Genomic DNA, 27,309 nt, shown 5'->3' with positions numbered 1-27,309 from the left:
CCATTCCTTCGTCTGCCTCAAGTCCATCCACTCTTTCTGGATTCCAAAAGCAGCCATCACATTCTGCTAAATAAGGGAAGCTCAAAAGTCACCCATCGGAGCCAGTGGAGATTCTGGTTCTTTCAGGAAGCGCTGGGAAATTTAGACGGTCGTGAACCTCATTCACTGGTCACCTGAAAGTCTGAGGAGGAACTGTGCTGGTTTCAGAAATGCAGCGGGGTTCTAATGTAAGAGCAGCCCCTTCATTTGGACTCAAAATCAAAATCTGTTACTGGTTGTGACAAGGGCAGTGGTATTCCACCACCCGCCACGACCCCTCGCCCACATCCTGCCTCTGGCCTGGAATGCCCTTCGTCCTCATAGCCAACGGACGATCATTATCCCCCAATTCAAAGCCTTATTGAAGGCACATCTCCTCCCCGACTGAGCCTTCATTGCTTCTTCTCCCACTCTCTTCTGCGACACCCTTGGATCTGCACCCTTAATTCACCCCACCCCCTGACTCTAATCACACGGCATTAATTTATTTCTTTATATTAATGCCTGACCCCCCCCCCCCCCCAGATGGAAAGCTCGTTGCGGACAGGGAACGTATCTACCAACTCTGTTTTATTGTACTCTCCCAAGAGCTTAGTACTGAGCTCTGTACACAGTGAGGGTTCAGGAAGTACAATTGATTGATAACGTGACACGCTAGTCAAATTGGCATATCAGAAAGCTGCGTTTAAGTTTATATGACTTGTACGGAGTGAGCGGACAGATATTTTTCCATGTTTTCCATAGTTTGTACATCTGCCTCTGTTAAATACCCTTGATCATTAACTATTTTTCTCTCCTTTAGGAGAAGCATTACTTGAAAAACACTATCAAAGGGGGCATGATTGGAAAGAAAGATCTGATCATTAAATGATAGGCAGGATCCTCGACATGTTTTATGGGTGACATTTCAGTTTCTAGAGTATTTCACATGCATCTCACCACGTAAAGGTTATTTTCTTTTCAAAAGTTACCTAAAAGGGGAAAATTGCTTTCATTGGGCCTGCTGGTGGCTAAAAAGTGAACTCTAAACAAGTTTAGAAACATCACAGCTCATTTTGGGTACGCATAAGTATTCATTGAACGTAGTGCTATCCACTCCTGGTTGTGCGTAATTTTTTTCTTTCAAAAAATATCATGTGGTGCTACCTACTCTGATTTTTATTGTTCGGTATATTCTGTGATGTTTTTGCTATTTTTCACTTTTAAGAAATGATGAAAATCAGAACAGTGGATTTTGTTGTGCACCGTCCCCAAAGCCATATAGTGTCATAAGCCATCTCTAAACGTTTTTTTTTCAGGGTATTTGCTAAGCACTTGCTTTGTGCCAGGTACTGTGCTAAATGCTGGAGTAGTTACAAGGTAATCAGGTAGGGCACAGTCCGTGTCCCGCATGGGGCTCACGGTCTTATTCCTCATTTTACAGTGAAGAAGTGACTTTCCCAAGGTCACACGGCAGACGGTTGTCCAAGCTGACATTAAAACCCAGGGCCTCCCAGGACTCCCAGGCCCACGCTCTTTCCATTAGGCCATGCTACTTCCCCTGGGACCCACTTGGATCCCAATTTACCACAGCTTATACCGTATTGTGCTCCATAGCTCCTTAGAGATATTTTTCAACCGCACATTCGATTATTTACTGTGATTAGGCTGTTTATAAATACTTTTATGACTGTCTCCCTCCGTTAGAATATAAGCTCCCTGCGGGTGGTGACGCTTGTCTCGTACTGTCCAAGCGTGTGGTACGGTACATAGCACTTGGTGGATCAGTCAATCCATCGGTGGTATTTACTGAATGCTCCGCTTTACTGAGTGCACAGTACTGTAGTAGGGACTTGGAAGAGCACGGTACAACAGAGTAGGTAGGTCCATGTCCTGCCCTCAACGAGCTTAGAAGTCTAGGGGATGCTCAGTAGATACTTCTACTACTACACTAACAGCTTCATTATTACTAGGCATTCATTCTTCATTTTCTTCTTCCTTTGCAAAAAACAGGAGAAAAGTGTCTAAACCTGAAAAGGTGGAAGGGAGGGAAGAGCCGACATTAAGTGGGATACGTGATGTGTTAAATAACTGATTTCAAATATCAGTCTCTGCTGAGGGTAGGCATGTATAATTAAACAAAATCAGTGGTATATGTGGTATATATCAAGTCAGCCGTGTCAAAGACGGGGGTACTTTGCAGGTACCGTAAGTGGCACCAGGAGAGGAAGCACCTATTGACTTAGGGTCTCGAAGAAAGCAGATAACGATTCTCTTCTGCCTCAGTTGCTCTTCTTTCAGGGAGATCTCCCGGACGCTTGTGCTTGGGGGTGGACTCCCGAGGGTTTTTGACCGTCGGCATATGGCTGCCTATTTTTATCTCAGTGTCGTAGGATGGTTTGCGAGGGAGAGGGCGCGGCGGAGGAGGTAAAGGTGACATTCATCAGTGAGAAATGGGTAGTGGAAATGTTGAAGTCTAGGTTAAGGCGCCGACAGCATAAATCCCCGATGACTTTTGGTTGGTCCAGTTTTGTTTTTCTTTATTTAGCGGTACATCAGGCATTTTTATTTATTTAGCGGTACATCAGGCATTTTCAGTCAAACTTTCGGTACGTTAACTTTGTGCTCTCTTCCACAGACTGTTCGCGTTTGATTCTGTGCTTCATTAAGGGCTGACCTGTCTACTGTTTTTAAAGCGTACTTAGCAGAACCTCCTCTGGGAGTTCTTGAAGGCTTATTTTCAGTCCTCAGCAAATGTTCGCTGAGCTCACTGATAGACCAAAAATGCCACTTGTCAGATGCTCTCTTTTGGCGGCAGCACCGGGGTGTGCAGTATCTGCCAATGTTTACTGGCAGCCTTTAAAACAGTGTCGTCCTGTCACCCCATCTCTGGCCGCCCACAGAACGCGCTTCTCCGACAGTGACTCGACGTCAGTCCATTTCTCTTCTCGCGTCCCCGACCGGGGCCTGGTATCTGTGCCTCACGTTACCTCGAAAGGGTCGTGGCATCTCCGGGATTTCGACAAAAACCGGTTCAAAGCATTCGGTAATTCTACCTCGGCCTGGGAGAGGGAATCCTTCCCTCTCCCTGCCGTGAGGGAGAGGGGAGTGGGTAGGGTCGGGGTTTCGGAGTGGACACCTATCGCTGTAGAGGAGAAATATTCTTTGGGGAAGAACCATGCAGGTGGCAACCTTAAAAAAAAAAAAAATCCCCATGTCATCCTCTCCTCATCCACCACTTCTTCATTTCTTCATCTTTACTCAGCTCCAGATAGGCTGTTTGGGGACTACCCTTTGACCGCATTGCCCTCTGCTTTCTTTCCCTCGAACTTCTCTCCTCTCCCCCGCAGCCTCTTTTTCCCCCTAGCTTTCCTCCCCGGGTCTTCCTGGGCCAAAGATTTTTCTCCCCCCACCCCGGTCCACGGCCTCGAGGTTTTTTGCACTCGTTGTGAGCGAGGAGACGGCTGGCTTTGAGCCAGGCATATTTTGGTTGCCACGTTGCAGTGGTAGCGCCATTCCCGGGAACATCAGATTTGTTTGACAACATCTTTTGGAAGAAAATTCTTGGCCAAGTAGAGTAATGCAGTGTTTGTGTTTACTTTCTTGTAGAAAAGATGAGTGCAGCACACCAGCCTCCGCACAAAGACAGTAGCAAAACGGCGGAGAACGTAGAAGAACACAGCTATAAGCAGGAGAAAAAGATCCGGGCGACTCTTAGGACGACCGAAAGGGATCACAAGAAAAATGTGCAATGCTCGTTCATGTTAGATTCGATCGGCGCGTCCTTGCCCAAAAAATCAATTCCAGATGTCGATCTCAATAAGCCTTACCTCAGCCTCGGCTGCAGCAATGCTAAGCCTCCCATGTCCGTGCCCATGCCCATAGCCAGAACTAGCCGCCAGACTTCTAGGACAGATTGTCCGGCCGACCGCTTGAAGTTCTTTGAAACCCTCCGCCTCTTGCTCCAGCTTACCGCGGTGTCGAAGAAAAAAGAGCGGGAGCAGAGGGGTCAGGAGAACACCGCCTTTTGGTTCAGCCGCTCCAACGAACTCATCTGGCTGGAGCTCCAGGCGTGGCACGCGGGGAGGACCATCAACGACCAGGATTTCTTCCTGTACACGGCCCGTCAGGACATCCCGGACATCATCAACGAGATCCTCACGTTTAAAGTGAATTACGGTCGCTTGGCTCGTGAGAGCTCCGGGGCCGGTTTTGACGGGACTCCGGGAGGAAGGCCGGGCGGAGCGACCCCCGGAGCCCGCCCCGCGGGCTACGCGAGCTACCGCGAGCACCTCCAGCGGCAGCGGGTCTCGTTCGAGCAGGTGAAGCGGATCATGGAGCTGCTAGAGTACATCGAGGCACTTTACCCATCTCTGCAGGCCCTCCAGAAGGACTACGAGAAGTACGCCGCAAAAGATTTCCAAGACAGAGTGCAGGCGCTCTGTCTGTGGTTGAACATTACGAAAGACCTGAACCAGAAACTGAGGATTATGGGGACCGTTTTGGGCATCGAGAATCTGTCGGACATTGGCTGGCCGGTGTTTGAAATCCCGTCCCCTCGTCCATCCAAGGACGGGGCCCCGGACGACGAGGACAGTGACCCAGAGGGAGAAGGGAGGGGGTTGGGAACCAGCCCGGACGGGAGCGACGACGAAGGGCGGATGACCGCGCAAAGCGCGAGGGAGATCCGGCGGGCCCTGGAGAACAACTTGGACTTTCAGCCCCAGGCCCGTTGCCCAAGGAAGCTGGACAGGCTCGAATCCGAGGACGAGTCGTCCGGCTGGGGAGCGCCGGAGGGCGGCTCCGAGGCGGGCTGCAGCAGACACTGTTTGACATCTATTTATAGACCGTTTGTAGAAAAAGCACTGAAGCAAATGGGGTTGAGGAAGTTGATTTCGAGACTGCACAAACTCATGGATGGTTCTTTGCAAAGGGCTCGCCTAGCTTTGGTAGAGAAATCGCATCCCATGGAGGTAGGTTTCGTGCCGGAGTCGGTAGGCGTATCTGCCGTGGTGCCTCCCGTCTGCCGACCGCCCGGAGTTTGCCCCTTTACCAGGCGAACCCTTCCGTTGCGGCACGTGTTTTACACGAGAAACGATGCTCACCTTTCCTTTCAGATTTATCACAGATATGACCGGAGAATGCAAATGAGAAGAGACTTCACTACCTGTCTCTAACCACTCTAAACATCTTCATATCGGGAGATGATTTGGGAAAGTGCTTTTAAGATTGCCTTGTTGGTAGCCAGGAAGATTTCTTTTCCCTTCAGTACGCTGCGGCCGGTGATTCGGTCAGTCCGCGGCCTTTAATGGAACACTCACTCTGTTCAGAGCACTATATTAAGAGCCCGGGACCGGAGTCGGTAGGCACGATCCCTGACTACGAGGAGTTTACAGTCTACAGGGGGAGACGGACAGGAGAATGGATTGAGGATAGGGGAAATAGTAGATTATAGGAAGATTTACCCGGGCATCGTGGAGGTGGAGTGAGTATCAGAGCGCCTTTCGATATCCCTCAGCGGCAGTCCGGTTGACTAGCCCTCACAGATCTCAGCAAACTGCTCTCCAGCTGTTTCCGTTAAATCACCCATCAGGGGTTATTGTACCACTGGCTGGAGTCCGTGATTTCCGTGGATCTGTCCCCCACTTGGCGAAGAACCCGATTCCTTTTGTCCATCTTGAATCTTGACGTTTCCGCAGGTGGCAGGCAATGCCACGCTAGCCCCTTCCCACGTTTACCTCGATTTGTTATCTCCCCTCTGCCGTTTTCTCCAGATGAAACTATCGTTGACCGTTTCGTCCAGCTTCAGATCATGCTTGCCCCAGTCAGACCATCGGCGGTATTTGTTGGGTGCTTACTAAGCGCAGAGCACAGTACGAGAGGCTTGGGGAAGCATCAGATGGAGTTGGTAGACACGATCCCCATCCACAGGGATTTTAAGAGAGGGAGTTCAACATTAAAGTAAGTTAGATATGGGGTAAATCAGGACGTGTGGATTATAGGTAAGCGCCCTCGGGCTGAGCGTGGGACGATTGAGCGTGAGCGGGGTAAATGATGGTTTAGTTGGGGGAGACTTCTCTTGGTGGAGATGAGATTTTAAAACGGCTTTGAAGGTGGGAAGAGTGGTGGTCTGTCTGATATGAAGCGGGAGGGAGAACCAGGCCAGAGGAAGGGATGCGGGCAAGGGGTCAGCGCCCACATAGACCAGATCGAGATTCAGGGAGCAGATTGACGTTAGAGGAGCCGAGTGTGCAGGTTGGGTTGCGGTGGCAGATCGGCGAGCTAAGGTCGGAGAGGAAGAGCTGACTACCTTAAAGCTGATAGCGTTTCTGTTAGATGCCGAGGTGAATGGGCAACCCTTGAACGTTGTGGAGGAGAGGGGATATGTGAACTGAGTGGGGTTTTTTGTTTTTTTTAAGAAAAGTGACCTGGATGGCAGAGTGAACTGTGGACTGGAGAGGAGAGGGACGGAAGGAGCGGGTGGTCAGCGAGGAGGCCGAGGAGGTAGTCAAGGCAAGGACAGGATAAGTGGATCGACAAGAGAGCGGTTTGGAGGAAGAGGAAGATGTGGATTCAAGAGCTGTCATCGAGGTAGAACAGACAGCATCTGGTAACAGATGGAAAACGTGGGTCGAATAAGGGAGACGAATCAAGGATAACGCCGAGGTTACGAGCGTATGAGACGGGGAGGATACTGGTGCTGCGTATAGTGAATGGGAGAGTCTGGAAAAGGAGAAGATTTGGAAGGGAAGATGAGGAACTCTGTTTTGGACCTGAGATTGAGGTGTCATCAGGACCTCCAAGTAGAGATATCCTGAAAGCAGGAAGAAATGCGGGACTGCAGAGGAGAGAGGTGAGAGCAGGCGAAGGTGTGGGAATCATCCCCCTAGAGTTGGTGGTTGAAGCTCTGGGAGCGAATGAGTTCTCCAAGGGAATGGGTAGAGACAGAGAAGAGAAAGGGACCCAGAACTGAGACTGCAAGGGAGTCCCACAGTTAGAGCGTGGAAGCCGAGGAGGAGAACCGTTACAGCCTCCGTTATTGATTTAGTTGACTTTTTGCGCCTTCTGTGCCTTTGTCTCCTCCATCCTTCCTGAATTGGAGCATCAGGGTGGCTCATAGTGTTCTGGGTGTGAAGATATCATGATTTTACGTAGTAGTAAAACCACGCTTTTTGTTTGGTTTCTGTATACCCTTTCTCGGGGTTCAGTACATCAGTCAGAGTACCGTTCATCAGGGGTTCGATTGCAGAGAGACATGTATTGTTTCTCTCATCCGCAGGTCTAGGGAAGCAGTAACTTAAATATTTCCTGCGTGAGGTAAGTGATCATTATGGAACCTCGTTTAGCGGTCTGGCCCGGCAAACTCCTCACTGAGGCACTGTGCCCTTTCCTATTCTGGTTAGAGCCCATCTCTTACGTTGCCCGTCTCAGCATTGAGGATCGGCCCCTGCCGAAACCAGTCGTTTCCCGTCTCTGTCGCTCTGGGTGGGGCCTGGGTCGAGAGACTGAAATAAGGAGGGACCGAGGACTGAAAGTGGCAAACAGAAGCCAAACGCGTTGAGGGGTGTGAAATGACCAAAGTAGCAGCCAACTTAAGAGGATGTTTTCTCCCCTCAAGTTGGATTGCGAGAGGACAGTGGCATCCAACTGAGGCTACTGAAAGCGTTCAGTGTATCCCATCATCCTGCGTGGTGGGTGACAGAGATTGTGGCCACTGTTGGCTGTATTCACTGCCACTCTGAAATTCAGTATCAGACCTATGGAATCTGGTGGTAGAATCAAATCCAGCCTCAGTTCTTGATTGCCAGTAAGTTATTTATTTAAATCAGTTTGTTTATCAATCATTTATTTGTATTAGTGTCCACCTCCCCCTCTAAGCTCTGTGCTTGTTGTAGGCAGGAAACGTGTCTACCACCTCTGATATCAGCGCGGCTCAGTGGAAAGAGCACGGGCTTTGGAGTCAGAGGTCATGAGTTCGAATCCCAGCTCTGCCACTTGTCGGCTGTGTGACGGTGGGGATTAAGTTTCCTCATCTGTAAAATGGGGATTAAGACTGTGAGCCCCACGTGGGACGACCTGATTCCCCTATGTCTATCCCAGCGCTTAGAACAGTGCTCGGCACATAGTAAGCGCTTAACAAATACCAACGTTATTATGATATATTGTACTCTCCCAAGCCTTTAGTACAGTGTCTGTGTGTAGTAGGCACTCAATAAATACCGCTAATGAAAATGCCAGCGAATAGGTGGCCAGCTGGGATTGTTCAGTCATATTGTGCAGTTGAGCCACCCACAGAATCTACCTACAAGGTAGCTCCCCACCTCCCACCCCATACTTCTTTGGGACAGTATGACTGTTTTTGGATGGGTGACGCTATTTCAACCGCTCGTCAGCTGGAGAAGCGAGTGTAGGTACACCCTTTGGTAACTGTATCATTTTAGCATCACATCAGTAGGTGGTCCAAAGCATCCTTCCCATTTAACTCGTATATTTCTCTGGTATGCTGAGTGTACGAATCGAATAGCACAGAATAATAATGTTGGTATTTGTTAAGCGCTTACTATGTGCAGAGCACTGTTCTAAGCGCTGGGGTAGACACAGGGCAATCAGGTTGTCCCACGTGGGGCTCACAGTCTTCATAGAGAAGCAGCGTGGCTCAGTGGAAAGAGCACAGGCTTTGGAGTCAGAGGTCATGAGTTCGAATCCCAGCTCTGCCACTTGTCAGCTGTGTGACTGTGGGCAAGTCACTTCACTTCTCTGGGCCTCAGTGACCTCATCTGTAAAATGGGGATTAAGACTGTGAGCCCCACGTGGGACATCCTGATTCCCCTGTGTCTACCCCAGCGCTTAGAACAGTGCTCGGCACATAGTAAGCGCTTAACAAATACCAACATGATTATCCCCATTTTACAGATGAGATAACTGAGGCACAGAGAAGTTAAGTGACTTGCCCACAGTCACACAGCTGACAAGTGGCAGAGCTGGGATTCGAACTCATGACCTCTGACTCCAAAGCCCGTGCTTTTTCCACTGAGCCACGCTGCTTCTCCATAAGCAGATGTATGAGTACAACTCTTGCCGAAGTTTGTTTCTCTAATTGTAGTTTTAGGGCAGCTTGAATACATATGCCTCACATATAATATCTGCCTTGTTACAAGTGACTGCAGATATTTTCGGCGAATATGAAAACGGATTGGTTTCTAGATGGTCTGAGGTGAGGTGGTGGAGGCTGCCTTCACCATGTATTCTCAGCAGGGCCTGTTTGGAGTCAAGTGGCCATTTCCTCCTCTAAAGATACAATAATCTGGCAGGGAATGTATCTGTTTCTTGTTATATTGTACTCTCCCAAGCAGTTAGTACAATGTTCTGCACACAGTAAGCGCTCAATAAATACGATGGAACGAACGAATGACTCCCTTCTCAAAAGGTGCTTTTATATTCGGGATAAGATTGGCCAAGTATACTAGGATTTTCAAAGCGTTGGTTCCGATTTGGATTTTCCTTTCCTCTCAACTGGCCGTGTCTTGTCTAGAGACCGCCTCCCCCATTGATTGAAATCAGGAATTGTTCCGAAATTGAGGATGAGCACATCCGAGTCACAACAGCGTGAAACATCCTTCATTTTTGCCTGGCGCTTGAATTGAAGCGGGGTGAGCCAGGCTCCACCCCACCGCTTGTTCATTCTATCATATTCATTGAGCATTCATTCAGTAGTATTTACTGAGCGCTTACTATGTGCAGAGCACTGTACTAAGCGCTTGGAACGTACAGTTTGGCGACGGATAGGGACAGTCCCGGCCCATTGACGGGCTTACAGTCTAACCTTACTGTGTGCCAAGCCCTTTACTAAGCGCTTGGAAGAGTACAGTATAACAGAAAAACACATTCCCTGCCCACAGAGAGCTTACCGTCTATAGAGACGAGCTTGGTGTTCTTTCTGGGGGGCTGAAATCCACCACCTTTTAGGGGCTGAATCTGTGCGCTCCCTTGTTTCTGATGGAAACGATGCCTAAGCAGAGAGCGGTTTGTATCTGCGATAGCTTTGTTGTGCCCGTCAAGGCAACCATCCCCTCATCCCGGTACTTCTTCCCATAGCAGGAACCATTGATTTCCTCTGGGTCAGCCGCCTCTACACCTCATCTTGTGGCGAACGGGGAATGTATCTACCGGCGCTGTTGTATCGTCCCCTCCCAAGCACTCAGCCCAGTGCTCTGCACACAGGAAGCGCTCAATAAATACCATTGATTGACTGATTTTTCTTCGAGGAAGCTCGAGCCTTCAGATGCTACGTCCTGCTTTTGCTGGAACACTGGTCTTCCCGCTCAGTCAGAGCTTTCTCCTGGCGTGAGCTTCTGTTTTCTTTGAATCGTATTTCCTAAGCGCCTATGTGCCAAGCACTGTTCTAAGCTCTGGAGTTAGAAACATGCTAATGAGGTTGGGCACAGTCCCTGTCCCATCTGGGGCTCAGTCTTAATCCCCATTTTACAGATGAGGGAAGTGAGGCGCGGAGTAGTGAAGTGATTCGCCCAAGGTCACACAGCGGACAAGTGGCAGAGCTGGGATCAGAACCCAGGTCGGCTGTTCCGGTCCCACGCTCTTTCCATTAAGCCACACTACTTTTTCTTGTTTGTCAAGCACGTGCTGTATGCCAGACGCTCTTATAATGTTGGTATTTGTTAAGCGCTTACTATGTGCAGAGCACTGTTCTAAGCGCTGGGGGAGATACAGGGTAATCAGGTTGTTCCACATGAGGCTCACAGTCTTAGTCCCATTTTACAGATGAGGGAACTGAGGCACAGAGAAGTTAAGTGACTTGCCCCTAGTCACACAGCTGAGCCAGGATTTGAACCCGTGACCTCCGACTCCCAAGCCCGGGCTCTTTCCACTGAGCGACGCTGTTCTAAGCACTGGGGTAGATGAAAGATAATCAGGCTGCACTCGAGTCCCTGTCCCACACAGGGCTCACGGTCTTAATTCCCAATTTACAGATGGGGGGGGGTTGTGAGGTCACTGTGGGCCGGGAATGTGTCTACCAACTTTGTTATACTGCACTTTCCCAAGCACGCAATACAGTGCTGTGTACACAGTCAGTGCTCAGGCAATACGACTGATTGGTGAGATAACCGAGGCACAGACAAGTTAAGCGACCTGACCTTGGGCAAGAGGCAGACAAATAGCAGAGCTGGGATTAGAATCCGGGCCCTCGGACTCCCGGGCCTCTGCCCTTCCCCCTGGGCCACGCTGCTTCCCCGTCATCCGGCGGCGGCGTGGAGCTGATTCTAAGGCTGTCATCTCACCCTCTTAAACTAGACAGCAAGGCCTGGTGGATAAAGCCAGGGCCTGGGTTCTAAGTCTGGCTCTGACACTTGTCTGCTGCGTGACCTTGGACGAGGCACTTAACTTCTCTGCCCCTCGGTTCCCTCATCTGGGAAATGGGGATTAACGGGAAACCTGAAGTCAAGGGCCAAAAGATAATTATTGACCCAGTACCAAGATATAGAGTTATTAGAGAAGGCAGCGTGACGGAGTGGGAAAATGCACGGGCTGGGAGGCAGAGCTTCCGGGTTCCGATCCCGGCTCTGCCACCTGTCTGCTGTGTGATGTGGAGTAGGTCAGGTAAGTTCTCTGTGCCGTATGTAAAATGGGGTGAAGACCGTGAGCTCTCTGTGGGACTATTTGCCAGGCACTGTACTAACCGCTGGGGTAGACGCAAGATAATTAGGTTGGACGCAGTGTCTGTCCCACGTGGGGCTCACGGTCTTGATCCCCATTTTACAGATGAGGTAACTGAGACACAAAGAAGTGAAGCGACCTGCCTGAGGTCACCCAGCTAACAAGCGACAGAGCCGGCATTAGAACCCAGGTCCTAATGCCTGGGTGTTCCACCCAATTTAGCTTGTATCTGTCCCGTCACTTAGTTCCTGGTACATAGCGGGTGCTTACAACCTGATTGCCCTGTATCTACCCCAGCGCTTAGAACAGTGCCCTGCACATAGTAAGCGCTTTAACAAATACCAACATTATTATTATCAACATAATATTATTATTATTCTCATCACCATCACTATTATATAAAGGATTCTTCTTCAACAAATTGGAAAGACCCTGGGGTCACTGTAAATTGATTTTTTTTATAAAGCTGGCATCTGATGGAGTCACTGATGCTTGGCCCCGGATTGACAGATGCGTCTTTTCAAGGACGTGAAAATGTTCTTCAATTCCTGTATGTCGATATGTCTTCCCAGTGATTTTTCCCAAATGGTTTTTATGAAAGTATTTGAAATGTCATTAATTTTTTCGGTTCATGTTGGTATTTATTAACCACTTGTTATACGTCAAGCTTTATACTAAACTTTCGAGTAGACGCAGTAGGGGGATAGTGGTATTTTTTGTGTGTCCTCAGTGTGCTAGGGCAGTGTTGTAAGTGGGAGAGGAACACTGGTTCCTGTTGTTATGGCAATTGGGATAAATGGGGCTCAGACGCAAATTCACAAGCATAAAGATAGAAGAAGCAGCACGGCCTAGTGGAAAGAGCCTGGGCCTGGAAGTCAGAGGACCTGGGTTCTGATGCCGGTTCTGTCGCCTGTTAGCTGTGTGACCTCAGGCAGGTCGCTTCACTTCTTTGTGTCTCAGTTACCTCATCTGTCAAATGGGGATCAAGATTGTGAGCCCCATGTGGGACAGAGACTGCGTCCAGCCTAATTATCTTGCGTCTACCCCAGCGGTTAGTACAGCGCCTGGCAAAAAGTAAGCAATTAACAGTTGCCACGATCATTATTATTATTATTACGTGAGACTCGTGCTCACTGCACCACCAGCAGCCTTCCCATCTCTCGAGCCCCTGAGCTTGGTACATAAGCTCCTTAACGTCGGCTTTAAATCACTCAGTCATTTTGCCCATCTTTCCTCACTTCACCGATCTACTACAGTCCAGCCACCTGAAAGTCAGAACTCTTTTGGACTCTGGAAGTTGCCGGGATAAACCTCATGACAGAGCGTGTGTGTGGATTACAGAGATGAACCCATTTCATTCATTCGTTGGGTCGTGTTTATTGAGCGCTTTCTGAGAGCACTTGCTCTCAGCGCTTGAAAGTATATCCCGGCTCCGCGACTTGTCCGCTGTGTGACTGTGGGCAAGTCACTTCACTTCTCTGTGCCTCAGTTACCTCATCTGTGAAGTGGGGATTAACTGTGAGCCTCACGTGGGACAACCTGATTACCCTGTGTCTACCCAGCGCTCAGAACAGTGCTCTGCACATAGTAAGCGCTTAACAAATACGAACATCATCATTATTATTATTATGTGTCCCACTCCTTTAAACCGTGGGCACGAAATGTTTCCTACCGACTCTGTTATACCTTCCTCTCCCACGCGCTTAGTACAGAGCTCCTCGCACGCCCTCTAGAGTATCAGCTCGCTGTGAGCCGGGATACGTGTCTACCAACTCAGTTATTTGATATGCGCCCAGGCGCTCAGAACAGTGCTCTGGACACAGTAATTGCCTAATAAATATCACTGATTGCTTTTCTGGTAAGTTATTAAGCAATTCCATATTTTGAGCATCTGTGTAGAGAGGAAGCACGAAGGGCTAGGAAGAGTTCACGGGTCTTGAGAACTACTACAACGCAGCCCGCCCAATCCTGGTGTTTCTAGCACCAGCTCACTCACTGTGCCCCGTTCTTGTGTATCTCGCCGTCGGCCACTTTCCCGCATCCTGCCCCTAGCGTGGAACTCCCCCCACCCCTCCATATATGCCAGGCCACCAGTCTCTCCAACTTCAAAGCATTATTAAGGTCACATCTCCTCCAAGAAGCCTTCCCCGATTAAGCCCTCTTTTCCCCGGCCCCCTCTTCCTTCCGCGTCGTCTGCGCACTCTGAACTGTCAACCTTTGGGCACTTGGTAATTGCCGCAACCTCAGTCCCGCAGCACTCGCGTGTGTACCTATAAATCATATGTAGATATTAACATATATATGCATGTACACACATAGATATAAGTGCACAGCGTATATCCATAGGTAAAGATGTATGTGTAATATATATGAACTGGAAGCTCATTGTGGGCAGGGAACGTATCTACTAACTCTGTTGTATCGTACTCTGCCAAGCACGTAGTACAGTGCCTTAGCCAAGGTAAGTGCTCAATAAATACCATGGATTGATGGAGGATCTTGTAGCCCAGGAGAAGAGACATACTAATAATTTATATATCGAGGTAACAGAATATCCAAGATATGTACATAAAGCCTTGGGAAAGGTTCGCTGTCCTGAAAGGAAGCTTGAAAACCGTGGACCTAAAACCAAATCGAAGCCACTGTTTCTGCTGCAAAATGGCCTCCAGCGAGACAAGCGTTTGCTTATTCGCTTGCAATCAAGGGGTCTCAATCCAGTAAGATTCTCTTTCTTGGAACATTAATCTGTTTGGAAATCACTTGCCAGCCAAGGATAAGAAGTTAAGGGAAATCAGGCTATAGTCCAGTTCTTTTGAAATTTAAAATGTTAAGTGTGTTGAAAAATCTGGTTTCATTAGAGTTTTTCATCGAGGAATTCAAAGTTTAAAACCCTAGCGGTTTCCAAGTTTGGTATTTGTTCATACTGCCTGTTTTGGCTTCTTTTTAAAGATAGCGTAAGTGCGTACTATGTGCCAGTCTTTGCGCTATGCCGAACAGCGGTTCGCTGGATCCAGATTGTCAGTTGAATGTCAGATCGACATTCCCTAATTCCTTACTAATGTCTTAGCCATAAAGCACAGTGAAACAATACATTACGACATATATGTATAGTACTCACACATGTGCACGTGCATGCATATCCAATAGTATTTATTGAGCGCTTACTCTGTGCAGAGCACTGTACTAAGCGCTTGGAATGGACAATTCGGCAACAGATAGAGACAGTCCCTGCCCATTGACGGGCTTACGGTCTAATCGGTGGAGACAGACAGGCAAAAACAATAGCGATAAATAGAATCAAGGGGATGTACCCCTCATTAACAAAATAAATAGGGTAATAAAAATACATACAAATGAGCAGTTGAGCACATTCGGCATAGGTATACATGTACGCTGTGGTGCACCTCAAGTATGCACTAAACAGTAGTATGTATAATAATAATAATAATGTTGGTATTTGTTAAGCGCTTACTATGTGCAGAGCACTGTTCTAAGCGCTGGGGTAGACCCAGGGGAATCAGGTCGTCCCACGTGGGGCTCACAGTCTTAATCCCCATTTTACCGATGAGGTAACTGAGGCACAGAGAAGTGGAGTGACTTGCCCACAGTCACACAGCTGACAAGTGGCCGAGCTGGGATTCGAACTCACGACCTCTGACTCCAAAGCCCGACAGAGACTATAGTATGTGGTGTGTAGACGTATGTGTGTTTCATAGTTTAATGTATAGCTGCACATTTCAATAATCTAAATGCACAAGCCCGTTATGAGCAGGTGATGTCTGTTTATTGTTATATTGTACTCTCCTTTCTGCTTAGTTTAGTGCCTTGTGCATAGTGAGCACTCACTGAACGCGCATGAACGAAATGAATGAAGTGTTTCTCGTTGTGAAGGTTACGGGGAAGTTCTGCGTGATTTGCAGCTTCCAGCTAGCCCAACCTTTCATTCATTCATTCAGAAGTATTTATTGAACGCTTACTATGTGCAGAGCACTGTACTAAACGCTTGGAATGTACAAATCGGTAACAGATAGAGACAGTCCCTGCCCTCTGACGGGCTCACGGTCTAATCGGGGGAGACGGACGGACGAGAACAGTGGCAGTAAACAGAATCGAGATAAATAGAATCTGACCCTACCGATGCTAGAGCTCTTCTCCTTTATCAACTCCTCTTTCCTGCCTCCCATACGACAACCCAATGTTTCTCGGGCGAGCACCGTTTGCCGCCACCTCGCCCACGCTCCCACCTTCACAAAAAGCCATTCTCCCCCCACCCAGAGATAGGATTAGGGAATCAGAGGTCATGGGTTTGAATCCCGGCTCTGCCGCTTATCAGCTGTGGGCCCGTGGGCAGGTCACTTAACTTCTCTGTGCCTCAGTTACCTCATCTGTAAAATGGGGATTAACTGTGAGCCTCACGCGGGACAACCTGATTCCCCTGTATCTCCCCCAGCGCTTAGAACAGTGCTGGGCACATAGTGAGCGCTTAACAAATACCAACATTATTATTAGGGAACACGCAACGTCCTACAATCCCCATAAGGCTTCTAACTCCTGTGGGCCCCCAGAATTACACTGTCAAAAATGTGCTCTTTGTTCAAGGCGCTAGAAGGTCGAAGCCAGTAGTTTTACGTTGTCAGCTGTGTGACTTTGGGTAAGTCACTTAACTTCTCGGTGCCTCAGTTACCTCATCTGTAAAATGGGGATTAAGACTGTGAGCCCCACGTGGGACAACCTGATTCCCCTGTGTCTACCCCAGCGCTTAGAACAGTGCTTGGCACATAGTAAGCGCTTAATAAAGACCAACATTATTATTATTATTACGTTGCTATTCAGTCATTCGTTCAGCAGTGTTTATTGAGCGCTTTACTGTGTGCAGAGCACCATACTCAGCTCTTGGGAAAGTGCGCCGTGGGGTTGGCAGGCGTGATCCCTGCTCTCCTGGAGCTAACAACCTAAGAGGGAGAGACAGACATTTAAATAAGTAACAGATAGAGGAAGCTACAGAGTGATAATTGCTCTGGGCGGAGAGGGAAAACTGGAAGTGGCCAGCTGGGTTTGGGTTCCGATCATCACTGTGGGCATGGGTTCGGTCAGAAGGAGAGCGGGGTTCGGCCATCGGATAGGGGTACGAGGAGAGATCGCCTGCGGTACGGTTTAGTGGACAGAGCGTGGGCCTGGACTAAAGAGGACTTGGGTTCTAATGCTACTCTGCCACATGTCTGCTGTGTCATCTTGGGCAAGTCTTTTCACATCTCTGGGGCTCAGTTACCTCATCTGCAAAATGGGGATTACGGCTGTGACAGGGACTTGGTCCAACCTGATGAACTTGCATCTGTTCCAGCGCTTAGGACAGTCCTCGGCACATAGTAAGTCCTTAAGTATCATAATTAGCTTCATTATTGTTTTGGGAAAAAGTGACGTGTCATCAGCCTGACTTCCATTTCTTCAATCACTTCTCGACTCTCATTTCAGGCTGACACTTGAAAAAAGTAAGAATGAATTTTCTGGCAAATTCATAGCCAAGTGTCCCTACGTTTTAGGGGATGATGGTACACATCTGCACTTGAAAAGCAATTTTTCATGAACTGTGTTCATTCATTCATTCAATAGTATTTATTGAGCGCTTACTATGTGCAGAGCACTGTACTAAGCGCTTGGGATGAACAAGTCGGCAACAGATAGAGACAGTCCCTGCCGTCTGCCGGGCTTGTGTTATCCTTTGCATATTGATATTTCATTGGTTGTTTTTTTTTTTTTTTTGGTTTCTTTTCAGTTTTCAGAATTTCCCGATCCGATGTTGTGTTCTGATTACGTATCGCTGTCAAGCAGCCCATCTCCCACAGAGCCAAAATGCAGCACTGTATCCTGGGACGAATTGAAAGCGATGGACTTACCATCTTTTGAGCCTGCGTTCTTAGTTCTCTGTCGAGTTCTTCTTAATGTTATCCACGAGTGTCTCAAGTTAAGATTGGAACAGCGGCCCGCCGGGGAACCCTCTCTCCTGAGTATTAAGCAGGTCGGCAATCAGTCGCGTTTATCAAGGGCTGGGGAGGAGTCAGTTGAGGAGCACTGTGGCCTAGTGGCTAGAGCAAAGGCCTGGGAGCCAGAACCACCTGGGTTCTGATCCCACCTCCGCCACTTGTCTGTCAGTTGATTTTGAGGAAGTCACTTCACTTCTCTGGGCCTCAGTTATCTCATGTAACACGGGGATTAAAACTGAGAGCCCCATGTGGGCCAGGGATTGTGTCCAACCTGATTAGCTTGTTTTTACCATCGCTTAATACAGTGCCTGGCCCAGAATAAGTGCGTAACAAATACCGTAAAAAAAAAAAATCAAAAGAAAAGCACACCATTTAATGGGTTGCTCTGTTGTCTGGGTTCGGGGAAAATATGATGTTCTTTTTGATTCACTGTGGCTGCGAATGTAGGCATGTAGTTTAATCCATCAGTGGAATTAATTGAGTGCTTACTGTGCAGAGCACTGTATTGGGCGCTTAGGACAGTGTCCAGTCCTCACAACAATACTATAGGGCTTAGAACGTAGTGTGACACCTAGTGATACCATAAAAATAATAACGATAACTAAGTGCTTGGGAGAGTACAGTAGAGTTAGTAGATCTGATCCCGGCTCTCGAAGCTCTTTACCCCTGTCATCGCTGTTAATTTACCGTCTTAAATAATATTCACATGCATCAGTGTATCCCTTCCACCTACTTTCACCCAGAGGGGTTTCTAATAATAATCGTGGTAGATATTAGCACCGGCTGTGTGCTGAGGGCTAGGGAAAATGCAATATAATCTGCCCGGACACAGTCCCCGTCCCGGGTGAGTCTGACTGTCTAAGAGGAAGGAAGGGAGATCGGGTACTTTTAAGCCCCGCTTTACAGATGAGGAAACTGAGGCCCAGAAAGGTAGCCAACTTGCCCAAGGTCACACAGCAGGCCAGTGGTGGAGCCAGGATCGGGACCCAGGTCTCCTGACTCCCAGTCTTGTGGTGTTTCCAGTGTGTCATGTTTGAGGCAGAAAGTAATGCGTTAGTTACGTTTTAGTGACCTTAGTTTTCAGGACTTGAAATGACATGTTTACATGCATCCGAGGTCAACCAACAGAAGACTTCCTTAATCTGGGTCGTGCCTCTAAATTGAGAACACTAGAACTAAACAGCATCTTCTAACACCTAATGTCTCCCCTCCTTTTTTATTTTTTAAACGGTATTTGTTAACTGCTTACCGTGTGCCAAGCGCTCTTCCGAGCGCTGGGGTAGAGGCACGTTGATCGGGTCGGTCAGAGTCCCTGTCCCACGCGGGGCTCACGGTCTAAGTAGGAGGGGCAACGGAGAGTGAATTCCCATTTTATAGTCGAGGAAACTGAGGCACAGAGAAGTGAAGTGACTTGCCCCAGGTTACACAGCCAGCCAGCGGCAGAGCCGGGATCACAACCCAGGTCCTCCGGCTTCGTGGTCCGCGCTTCTTCCACTAGGGCAAGCTGCTTCGTTTCTGGGTTTCCCACGCCCTGTGTCTCACCTTTCCCCTCCTTCCAAGGCACACACGTTGTCGGTCACAGCCTCCCGCCTTCTCTCCGTCTCCTCGATTACAGTTTAGGGTTAGAGCAAGATATTTGTAGGTGCCCTTAGTGACCCTGCGGAACCGATCCACTAACGCGTCTCGTCGATGTTTCCTTGCAGTTAGTAAGGGAGTGTAAAGAGGTCCTGAAGGGAGGCTTATTAATGAAGCAGTACTACCAGTTCATGGTCCGAGAAGTATTAGAAGACCTGGAGAAGATCGACTGCAACATAGATTCTTTTGAAGAGGACCTGCATAAAATGTTGATGGTAAGAAGCAATAATCAGTCCTTCCATCGGTGGTATTTACTAAGCACTCACTGTGTGCAGTCAATCAGTCCGTGATACTTACTGCCTTCTGTGTGCCGAGCACTGCGGTAAGCACTTGGGAGAGGTCAACGGAATTGGCCAACGTATTCCCTGCCCACAACGAGTTGACGGTCTAGAGGGGGAAGAAGAGCACCTGGAAGAGTAGTAGTAATCAACCGATCAATTAATCAGTGGTATTTATTGAGCGCTTATGTGCGGGGCATTGTACTGAGCGCCTGGGAGAGTCCAGTACAATCGAATAAGCAGACACATTCCCTGCCTGTAGCGAGCTTTCGGTCTAGAGGAGGAGGCAGACATTAATATGAATAAATAAGTCATTGATAATAAACCATTTAAAGATATGGACTTAAGTGCTGCGGGGTTGGGGGAGGCAAAAATCAAACGTCCAAAGGTCACAGATGGAAGTGCATAGGTGACGCAGAAGGGAGAGGGAGCCGAGGAAAAGCTTTTAATCGGGAATGGCCTCTCGAAGGAGATGTGACCTTTATAGTGCTCTGCAGTGGGGAGAGTGGTCGTCTGGCACACATGGGCAAGGAGGGAGTTCCAGGCTAGAGAGTGGACGTGGGAAAGGGGTCGGCGGTGAGATCGGGGCACATGGAGTAGGCTGGCGCTAGAGGAGCGAAGTGTGCGGGCTGGGAGATCAGCGAGGTGAGCCACTTGTCGGCTGTGTGACTGTGGGCAAGTCACTCAACTTCTCTGTGCCTCGGTTCCCTCATCTGTAAAATGGGGATTAAGACTGTGAGCCCCACGTGGGACAACCTGATTCCCCTATGTCTACCCCAGCGCTTAGAACAGTGCTCGGCACATAGTAAGCGCTTAACAAATACCAACATTATTAGATAGGATGGGGCAAGCTGATTGAGTGCCGTAAAGCTGGTGGAAAGGAGTTTCTGTTTGAGGTGGAGGTGGAAGGGAAGCCACTGGAAGTTCTTGAAGAGCAGAGAAACATGGATCGAACATTTGTGTTGATAAACGATCCAGGCAGCAGAGTGGGGTATGGACTGGAGCGGGGAGAGATGGGAGGCAGGGAGGTCAGCACGGAGACTGATAACGGTAATCAAGGTGGGCTGGGATAAGTACTTGGATCAGCATGGTGGCCGATGGAGAAGAAAGGGTGGATTTTAGCGATGTCGTGAAGGTAAAGCTGGTGAGATTTGGTGACAGATGGAATAGGCGGTTGGAATGAGACTGAAGAATCGAGGAAAACGCCAAGGTTATGGGCTGCGAGATAGGGAGAATAGTGGTTTTGTCTACAGTAATAGGAAAGCTGAGGAGGACAGGGTTTGGTTGGGAAGATAAGGAGGTCTGTTTGGAACACGTTTCATTTGAGCTGTCTGCAGGACATTTAGGTAGATATTTCCTGAAGGGAGGAGGAAATGCGGGTTGGCAGGGAAGGAGAGTGGCCAGGGCTGGATATCATTTGGGAATCATCTGCATAGAGATGGTAGTCGAAGCCATGAGACCAAATGAGTTCTCCAGGTGAGTGGGTGTAGTTGGGGAATAGAAGGGGACATAGAGGGTGGGAGGCGGAGGAGGAGCCAGCAAAACAGATCGAGGATGAGCGGTCAGAGAGAGAGGAGGAAAACCAAGAAAGGCCAGTGTCACTGAAGCCAAAGTTGGATAAACTTTCAAGGAGAAGGGGGCGGTCTGCAGTGTCACAGGTGGCTGAGAGATCTAGGAGGATTTAGGATAAAGACCGTCAGATTTAGTAATAGCAGTAGTGGTGTTTAATAAGTGCTTACTGTATGCAGAGCACTGAACTGAGCGCTTGGGAGAGTAGTAACAGTAGTAATAATGGGGTTTACTAAGTGCTTACTCTATGCAGACACCTAACTGAGTGCTTGGGTGAGTAGTGGTAAATTCTTGCTGTCTGCAGAACACTGTACTGAGCACTTGGGAAAGTAGTAATAATAGTGGTGTTTAGTGCTAAGTGTGTACAGAACACCTTGCTGAGCACTTGGGAGAGTCGTAGTAATAGTACTAATGGTGTTTAGTAAGAACTTACACTGTACTAGGTGCTGGGTAAAAACACATTTGGGAGTTGTACATGGTGCCCATCTTGTCGGGAGACTCATCATCTAAAATGAGGAAAAGATTTTATATATTCTCTCACTTGGTTCTGTTAAGAGTCTGTGGTGAGTGGAGTTCTCTCCACTGGGCTTCACTGCCATCTGCTTCTGTGTAACTGATCGTTTATTTAGAATACCAATTGCGGTACTGAGAAAGTGCTTATTATGTGGCAAGCAGTGGGGTGGTTCTTCAGATCCCATCAAATTGTTTCCTATCCATAGCGACTCCATGGACACACCCTCTCCAGAAGGTCCCATCTTCTGCCGTAAATTCTGGTATGGGTATGTAGATGCCTATCCATAGTACTGCGGTAGATACGAGATAATTTAGTTGGACACGACCCCTGTCCCTCCTGGGATTCACGGTCTGAGAAGGAGGAAGAACTGGCACTTAGTTCCCGTTTTCCAGATGAATAAACTGAGGCTGGCTCACACAAGGGCACACCACAGGCAGTGGCAGAGCTGGGATTAGACCCCAGGTCCCCCGACTGACTGACGTTTAGAACCGCTTTAGCAGAAATGGAGTGTAATTTCATCAGTTTGTGTTGAACACTTAGCCTTGATTCAGCAAAGATGGCCACACCCAGAGCTGTGGAATGCAGGTGTCAGAATCCAAAGGGAAAAGATGCTGATGAAGTGGTAAATATACAGTATCTGGAAAATTTAAATTTAAGGATATTTAAAGGGTTTAAAAGTCCAATTATGACAGTCCTAAATTTCATGAGGTTACAGTGACAGTCATGCCATGGTCATTGTCTCTTTCCTCTGGTTGAGGGTTCTGTTTCCGAATCCTTATCTGTAGCATACAAATCCATTCATAGACGGGAACTGTTGGTAGTGTAAGATTGTCGTTTTGGGGTAATATATCGTGAGATGTGTATACAAATATAGCTCTCCTTTTTCGTTTTCATTTTTAAAGGTTTATTTCGATTATATGAGAAGCTGGATCCAAATGTTGCAGCAATTACCTCAAGCATCTCATAGTTTAAAAAATCTGTTAGAAGAGGAATGGAACTTCACCAAAGAAATCACTCCTTACATCCGGGGAGGAGAGGCCCAGGCTGGCAAACTGTTCTGGTAGGTGGTACTGTACTAAGTGCTGGGGTTGATGCAAGATAATCAGATTGAATCTAGTCCCCACCCCTCATCAGGTACAGTGTCCAAAAAGGAGCCAGAACGGGTATTGAATCCCCTTTTTGCAGATGAGGACGCTGAGGCCCAGAGAAGTGAAGCTTCTTGCCCAAGGTCACACAGCAGGCGGAGCTGGGATTAGAACCGTCGTCCCGTTGACTCTCAGGCTCAAGGTCTTTCTGCCAGGCCTGTTTCCCCGCAGCTGAATCCCTCTCTTGGTTTCTCCCGCAGAGACGGACAAGGATGAGCGGGTAATTTCTCTGTCTTTTCTTTCAGCGACATTGCAGGAGTGCTACTGAAATCGACGGGCATTTATTTAGATTTGCATCTTCAAGAGAGCTGCGCTGAGTTCTGGGCCAGCGCTGACGATAGTTCGGCTTCTGACGAAATCAGGTGAGGCTTTTTCCCGGATTCTTGTCCTTTGTTCCCCCTGCTTTTCTGTTGGTTCTCCTCCTTGAATTCCCATTAATCCACAGTCGTTTGTCAAGTACTAATTAAAATGGACTAACCCTGCTTGGGCTGTGAAATTAATCAGTCCAGGACAGAGAGAAAATTGGGTAATAGGTCAATAAGGTAGCGGTGGGAGTAATCATTCAGATGTTTATTAAGCACTTATTCTGAGCCCAAACACCCTGCTAAACACTGGGGTACAAAAATACTCATACCCGGACTCCGACGTTGTCCCACGTGGTGCTCACAGTCTAGATCGGGGACGCCAGACTGTCCATCTAGACTGCGAGCTTGTTGTGGGCAGGTAATATTGTTTGTTTATTGTTGTACTCTCCCAAGCGCTTAGCACAGGGCTTTGCACACCGTAAGTGTTCAGTAAATACGACTGAATGATTGAGTGAACGAACTCAATCTGGCAGTAAGACCCGTGTCTTCTGATGCCAGGCATATGCCCTTTCCTTTGGGAAGTGCTGCCTCTCTCGCCTTTCTCGTGACGCAGGGGGTATTTTGGGCACAGCTGACAGTGGTGAATGTGAGGAATTGGTTAATGCAGGTTTTGTGGGCTGGATTAGCTTTGACAGGTCAATGGTTTTTAAAATGCCACATATAGTCCTCAGTGCTCAGTGGTTTTCTCATCTGTGGGAAAGCAGAGAGGCCTTTTGGAAGGGAGAATGGCATGGAAGAACACTGTTTGAGACTATGCTTGAGATGTTTGAGACGTGCTCCGTGGAAAGAGCACGGGCTTTGGAGTCAGAGGTCATGGGTTCGAATCCCGGCCAGGCCACTCGTCAGCTGTGTGACTTTGGGCATGTCACTTCACTTCTCGGTGCCTCAGTGCCCTCATCTGTAAAATGGGGATTAAGACTGTGAGCCCCACGTGGGACGACCTGATTCCCCTGTGGCTACCCCAGCGCTTAGAACGGTGCTCGGCACATAGCAAGCGCTTAACAAATACCAACATTATTAACATTATTATTAACCTTTGCGCTCAAGCAGAAGCTCTTTAAAGACAGGTCACGTGCCTTGGGCTAGTGCTGTACTTGCCCAAGCACTAGGTACAGCGCCTTGAAATCACTCTGTGGTTTTTATTGAGCGCTTAGCGTGTGCAGAGCCCTGCACTAAGTGCACGGGGTGAGTACGGTACAAGAGTTAGCAGACAAATGCCCTGCCTACAGTGAGTTTACAGTCCGGGGGCGGGGGGGATGGGGAATAGGCATTAATATAAGTAAATTATTTATAATATGTAACTTAAAGCTACGTACCTAAGTGGAGTGAGGTTCAGGGCGGGGGGAATATCAAAAGCCTGAAGATCACAGATCCAACTTGCATAGACGAGCAGAAGGGAGAGGGAGGCGGGGAAAAGCGGGCTTAATCGGGGAAGGCCTCTTGGACGGGATGTGACCTTAGTAAGGCTTTCAAGGTGGGGAGAGTAGGTGTCCTGGCACCCTCCGGACATTTAACAGACACCATTTCTTTACTATTATGCCAGATTCGTAACAACAAGACCTTCATGGCCTTCTGTCTCTGGTGTCGTGTACTAAAATTTATATTAACTGCCTTTCGATCCGTTTTTATAGGAGATCTGTAATAGAGACCAGTCGAGCCCTGAAAGAGCTCTTTCATGAAGCGAGGGAAAGGGCCTCCAAAGCACTTGGTTTTGCTAAAATGCTCAGAAAGGTAAGTTGACCTTGGTGCTGTAGTGGATTTTTTCATTACCCCTTATTTTTATGGCCACCCTCGAAGAAACAGTCAGCTCAGTAAAGTGAGTTTTCTTTGTAATCACGACTCTAGGACCTGGAAATAGCCTCAGAATTCACATTCTCGGCTCCAGTGCGAGATCTGATGGACACCCTGAGACAGAAATGCTACGTGAAGGTAAAAATGTTGAATCAAGTCACTTTTATCATGGGGAGACATATATTCCGTGACGATCAAGATGATGTCCTTTTTTTCTTCTTCTTCTGTTCTTATATGGTATTGATCTATTTAATGATGTTGTTAATAGTATTTGTTAACCGCTCACTTTGGGCTGGGCACTGTACTAAACGCAGGGATCTTGTCTTATGCCATCGAGTTATCTCCGACCCGTAGCGACACCGTGGACACAGCTCTCCCAGAGTGCCCCACCTCCATCTGCAGTTGTTCTGGTAGTGTATCCACAGTGTTCTTGGTAAAAATGCACAAGTGGTCACCACTGCCTCCTTGGGTGCGGTAAACTTGAGTCTCCTCCATCGACTCTCTCTCGTGCCGCTGCTGCCCTACACGGGAGTTTTGACTTGTAAAAAAGGTTGCCTTCTGCTCGCTAGCCACTGCCCGAGCTAGGAGTGGAATGGGTGTGCCTCTGCTTCACTCTCCCTCTTGTAGAATACTGGAAGCTCTCCAGCTGCCACCCTGAGAGGGTAAGCTCTGGGGTAGGTACTCGGTAATCGGGTCGAACACAATCCATGTCCCACATGGGGCTTCTAGTCTTCATCCCCATTTCACAGATGAGGTGATGGAGGCCCAGAGAAGCAAAGTCACTTGCCCAAGGTCTCCGAGCGGACAAGCAGCGGAGCTGGTATTTAAACCCAGGGCCGCGCGGTTTCCACTAGGCCACACCCCTCCCTTGTTGAGATGGAACTTCAGAGGTAGACTCAGTTAGCCTGGTTTGTTGGAAGAGTTTCCCGAAGAAAGGCAAGCTAGTAAGGGTGCTAGAATACCGTCACTTAGAGGAATCCAAGGAAATATCTTCCCATCCTGAAGACTGTGGACCGTAAATGTCTGCACCAGGAATCCTTCCCAACATTGGAAATATTAGTGGTATTATGTGCCGACTATGAGCTAAACTTTGAGGTAGGTATTCCCAAATCCGCTGTAGCGTTCTCTTCCAAGCGCTTGTTCTCTCTTTTCCTTCTTCCATTCCCTTCTGTGTCACCCTGACTTGCTCCCTTTATTCATCGCCCCCTCCCAGCCCCACAGCACCTACGTACGTGTCCGTAATTTATCTGTTCGTATTTTTGCCTGTCTCCGCCCCTAGACTGTAAACTTGTCCTGGGCAGGGAGTGTATCTGTTATGTTATACTCTCCCAAGCGCTTAGTCCAGTGCTGTGCACACAGAAAGCACTCAACAGATATGACTGACTGATTAGGAGAGCAGGGTGGTCTAGTGGATAGAGCACGGGCTGGGGAGTCAGGAGCACCTGGGTTCTAATCCCCACTCCACTTGTCTGCTGTCTGACTTCGGACAAGTCACGTCACTTCTCTGTGCCTCAGTTCTCTCATCTGGAAAATGGGGACTAAGACATGTGAGACAGGGACTGTGCCCGTCCCAATGAGCTCCTATCTACCCCTGTGCTTAGAACAGTGTCTGGCACATAGTAAGCGCTTGACAAATGCAAATAATTATTAGTACGGTGCTCTGCCCACGGTAAGCGCTCAGTAAATGTCCTTGATCCGCCGATGCAGTCCATGTCCACGCAGCAGCTACAGTCAATCTCATTCCCATTTCCCACGTGAGGGAACTTGAAGCCCAGATCAAATAAGTGATTTTACCCAAGCCTCTTAGCAGAGGTCACCTAGAATCTCCTAACCCCCAGTCCCATTCTCTTTCCACTAGACCATGCTGCCTCCCCCCCTTGGTATTCCCACAGTCATTTTCCTGAAGGAATTTCTCTTTTTGCAACAATTCCTTAAGTAAACCTGCTACCTAGCGTGCAAATCCTGCTGTGCAGACCGCTTGCATTAAGTCTGCTTCTGGAACTTGGGGACGTACCCCTGATAGATATCCATTCTGGGTCATTTGGGGGTAGTTCACCTTCTCCAGCCATCTCTTATCCTATAGACTTGGTTTTAGGGTGTTTCCTGGCCTAGTAGAAAGGGCTCAGAAATGTGAATCAGGAGTCCTGGGATATAGTTGTTTCTCTGCCCCTGGCCTGCTGGTTGTCCTTGAGCAAGTCACCTGACGTCTCTGTGTCTTTCCCTCCCTTATAAAATGGGCATGAAAAGCTTTAAGCTCCTTATGGGCAGGGAACATGACTGTCAGTTCTGTTGTACTGTATTCTCTCGAGCACTTAGTATTGCTCAATAAATAATACCTGT

General features: G+C 48.3%; 1 protein-coding gene across 5 annotated transcripts in view; it reads left to right on the top strand.

Moving 5' to 3' along the window:
* MAP3K4 (mitogen-activated protein kinase kinase kinase 4) overlaps positions 1 to 27,309 on the top strand; it is a 165,344-nt gene that overhangs the window by 88,194 nt on the left and 49,841 nt on the right. For all 5 annotated transcript variants that reach the window (XM_029054497.2, XM_029054517.2, XM_029054505.2 and 2 more), the window contains exons 3-9: positions 3,628 to 4,991; positions 17,465 to 17,707; positions 19,376 to 19,522; positions 22,571 to 22,728; positions 23,059 to 23,175; positions 24,810 to 24,909; positions 25,024 to 25,107. In XM_029054497.2, the coding sequence (XP_028910330.1) occupies positions 3,628 to 4,991; positions 17,465 to 17,707; positions 19,376 to 19,522; positions 22,571 to 22,728; positions 23,059 to 23,175; positions 24,810 to 24,909; positions 25,024 to 25,107 (2,213 nt within the window). The remainder of the gene's footprint in view (positions 1 to 3,627; positions 4,992 to 17,464; positions 17,708 to 19,375; positions 19,523 to 22,570; positions 22,729 to 23,058; positions 23,176 to 24,809; positions 24,910 to 25,023; positions 25,108 to 27,309) is intronic.

Source organism: Ornithorhynchus anatinus, chromosome 2, assembly GCF_004115215.2.
Source record: "Ornithorhynchus anatinus isolate Pmale09 chromosome 2, mOrnAna1.pri.v4, whole genome shotgun sequence".
In the NCBI taxonomy this organism is placed as follows: Eukaryota; Metazoa; Chordata; class Mammalia; order Monotremata; family Ornithorhynchidae; genus Ornithorhynchus; species Ornithorhynchus anatinus.
The sequence above is the reverse complement of the archived record's forward strand: the minus strand, read 5'-3'. Positions and strand labels throughout refer to the sequence as shown.